The sequence below is a fragment of the Phytophthora infestans genome, genomic scaffold (assembly GCF_000142945.1).
Source record: "Phytophthora infestans T30-4 supercont1.49 genomic scaffold, whole genome shotgun sequence".
Classification (NCBI taxonomy): Eukaryota; Oomycota; class Peronosporomycetes; order Peronosporales; family Peronosporaceae; genus Phytophthora; species Phytophthora infestans.
Window position 1 is genome coordinate 427,231 of NW_003303710.1, and position 2,490 is coordinate 429,720.

Here is a 2,490-nt window from a genome sequence, read left to right on the forward strand (position 1 = left end):
CTTTCTCTGCTGATTCACAACTATTGCTTGAGTCACGATATTATCTAAACGCGAGAATACACCCAACTTCACTCGTTGAGGGGTCCTCCACTGAGCCTCGGCGTGTTTCCCTAGATCATACTCAAGTATCGGTGCCGAGCGGCCACGCTCCTCGACACCTCCATCAGCCCGGTATCAACTCGTCGTACGTCCAATTGAGAAGTTAACGATTGTGCAACGCGATACGGCGGGCAACACATTGGACGACGTAATTGTAAATGGACACTCATTCAACGACATTATTCAGAAGATATGGGACCTATTCAGCCTTCACGCGAAATGCCGTGTAGTGATGATATATGGAGGTTGGTCTACTGAGACAGCTGACGTTGGAGAATGGGAAAAGGCTATGCAGCTCAAAGTGAAGCGACGCCCTGTTGACACAACAAAGTCCGAGCAAGGGTGGAGGCAATGGTTAGAGAAGATGCCTGGTGAGCCTGTGACGCTCTTGGTATATGAATATGGAGTAGCTATTACAAGAGCACAAGATCTCGATGCATTCACGCAGACCTGTATCAGGCCAGAGCAAACTGATCGAGCTGGCGTAACCGCTAAACGCTGCTTAAAAGAAGTTGTAGAGAAAATTCAAGCTGAATGGGGGATACTTTCCAAGCTGAACCCGTGGTCTGGCGAATGTGGGGTACGCAAGTCACGAGAAACCTAAATCGGTTCACTCTATATGCAGCAATGAAGCAGCGGCCACCAACCTACACGGCAAATCGGTTTCAACCCGCTGACTCGCAGCTACAACGACACTTGTCCAACAGGATCCAGTTAGCTTATGTAGCTCTAAATTGTGTCAAAAGATCCCAGGCTGAATACAAGGAGCTTCGTCGTCATTGGGAGGCTTACGGACGTCTGTTGGACGAATGTCAGAGACGTCTCGAGGCTCGTCAGAACACAGTCGAGAGCTTTATCCAAGACATTGAGCCGCCGTCTCTTAGTTTGGTTATTGATTCACTGCTTGAGCTCGAGAATATTGAGGACCATGAACATGCAGAATAGGTTTTCGACACGAAGTCGCAACACAGTAAGAAAAGAAAAGTATTGACGTATTTGATTTTTGGCTTACGCTTCGGACGAGATATTCGTGAATTCTAAGTCACTGAGGTTGCGTTCCTCACCTCGAAGCCCAGGTGTTATTTGTTCCTTTGTCGATAGTGGTCCAGATGGATCGAAGTAGCCCTGGATTCGCCATCCACAGTTTTCAAACACGCTGCCCAAACGGTATCAGGTCATGATTGCTAAATTCGATGTAGTGGCGCTGGAAGGATCTCTTCACATAGCCGAACAGGAATTCAATCGGATTAAAATATTGGGCAATGTGATGGTAAAAAGACGGGAACAACCCCCACACTGCGAATGTAGTGGATGATTTCTGGATGTCTATGTATAGAGGCCCCAACTAAGATCCAGACGGAGCTGGGACCAGGCTACTGGTAAACAAATCTTGCAGACGAGTGTACGAAGTCCTGACAGCATTTAGTAAAAAAACAACGATGTCTTCGCTAATGTTAAGATTGTGTTGATTGTGCGCCCATCGACAATAGTCGGGATCGAAAGAATATACTTCCTCAATAGGCTTGTTCTTGTATCTTCCCAAAGTAAGCTCGAACGACATGTTATTGTTAAGGTCTTTCTATATACATAGCCTCTTTAAGTTTTTAAGGAAAAAGTAAAAATATTAAGTAGCTTGGTTACCATTTACTATAGTCCAGACCCCACCACCCAACGTCTTGCGGATATGATATTGTATTTATCCACTTCGAATGCCTTTCTTTATTGCAGTGTTTTGCAAGGTTCCACCTTTTCTTCGATAATCTACACAAGCAAGTAATTCTTCATATTCATCGGAGCTGACATTTTTTTTTTTCATTATCACTCCACTGACTTCTGGTGGCAATGGGATGAAATTTTGAAAATGTGTGCATACCACAACGTTCTTGCAATGATTTTGCTTAACAATTTAATTCATTATCCAAAATGAAATTGCACATTCCTATTATTTGTAGTAAATAATTTACTTTATTATTTGCTTATCAAGATCAAATCGTTTTCGCCATCGCAATCGCTAGCACCAGTCGAGCGGTCCTGAACCTACCCTAATATTAACGGCTTTTTTATTTCAATTATGTAACCGCTCGACCATCATTGATCAAGGTAGCCCATTCCACATAGTATGTGATGCGTCCAATTTTGCGATCGGATGCGCGTTGATGCAGCACGATCACGAGGGTCGTGGTCGTGTGGTCTACGTCAAGTCGCGTCAGCTGAAGCCAGCTGAGCGTAACTCCCCTTACATGACAAGGAGCTCCGTGTCATAAAGTATGCACTCGCGAAGTTCCGAGTGTATTAACTTGGGAGTATACCGTTCGTGGTCTACACCGACCACGATTCACTGCGAACGGCAGTGAAGACTCCGCACATCTCGCAACGAATCGCGAGACGCTT

The 2,490-nt window shown here is 45.0% G+C and overlaps 1 protein-coding gene across 1 annotated transcript; it reads left to right on the top strand.

The window, feature by feature from the left end:
- Positions 1-338: 338 nt before the first annotated feature.
- Positions 339-1,044, top strand: PITG_16781 (uncharacterized protein; the record flags this gene model as incomplete). Its single annotated transcript, XM_002897061.1, has 3 exons — positions 339-344; positions 395-490; positions 853-1,044. 3 exons carry the CDS (start codon positions 339-341, stop codon positions 1,042-1,044), a joined length of 294 nt encoding a protein of 97 aa, XP_002897107.1.
- Positions 1,045-2,490: the final 1,446 nt, after the last annotated feature.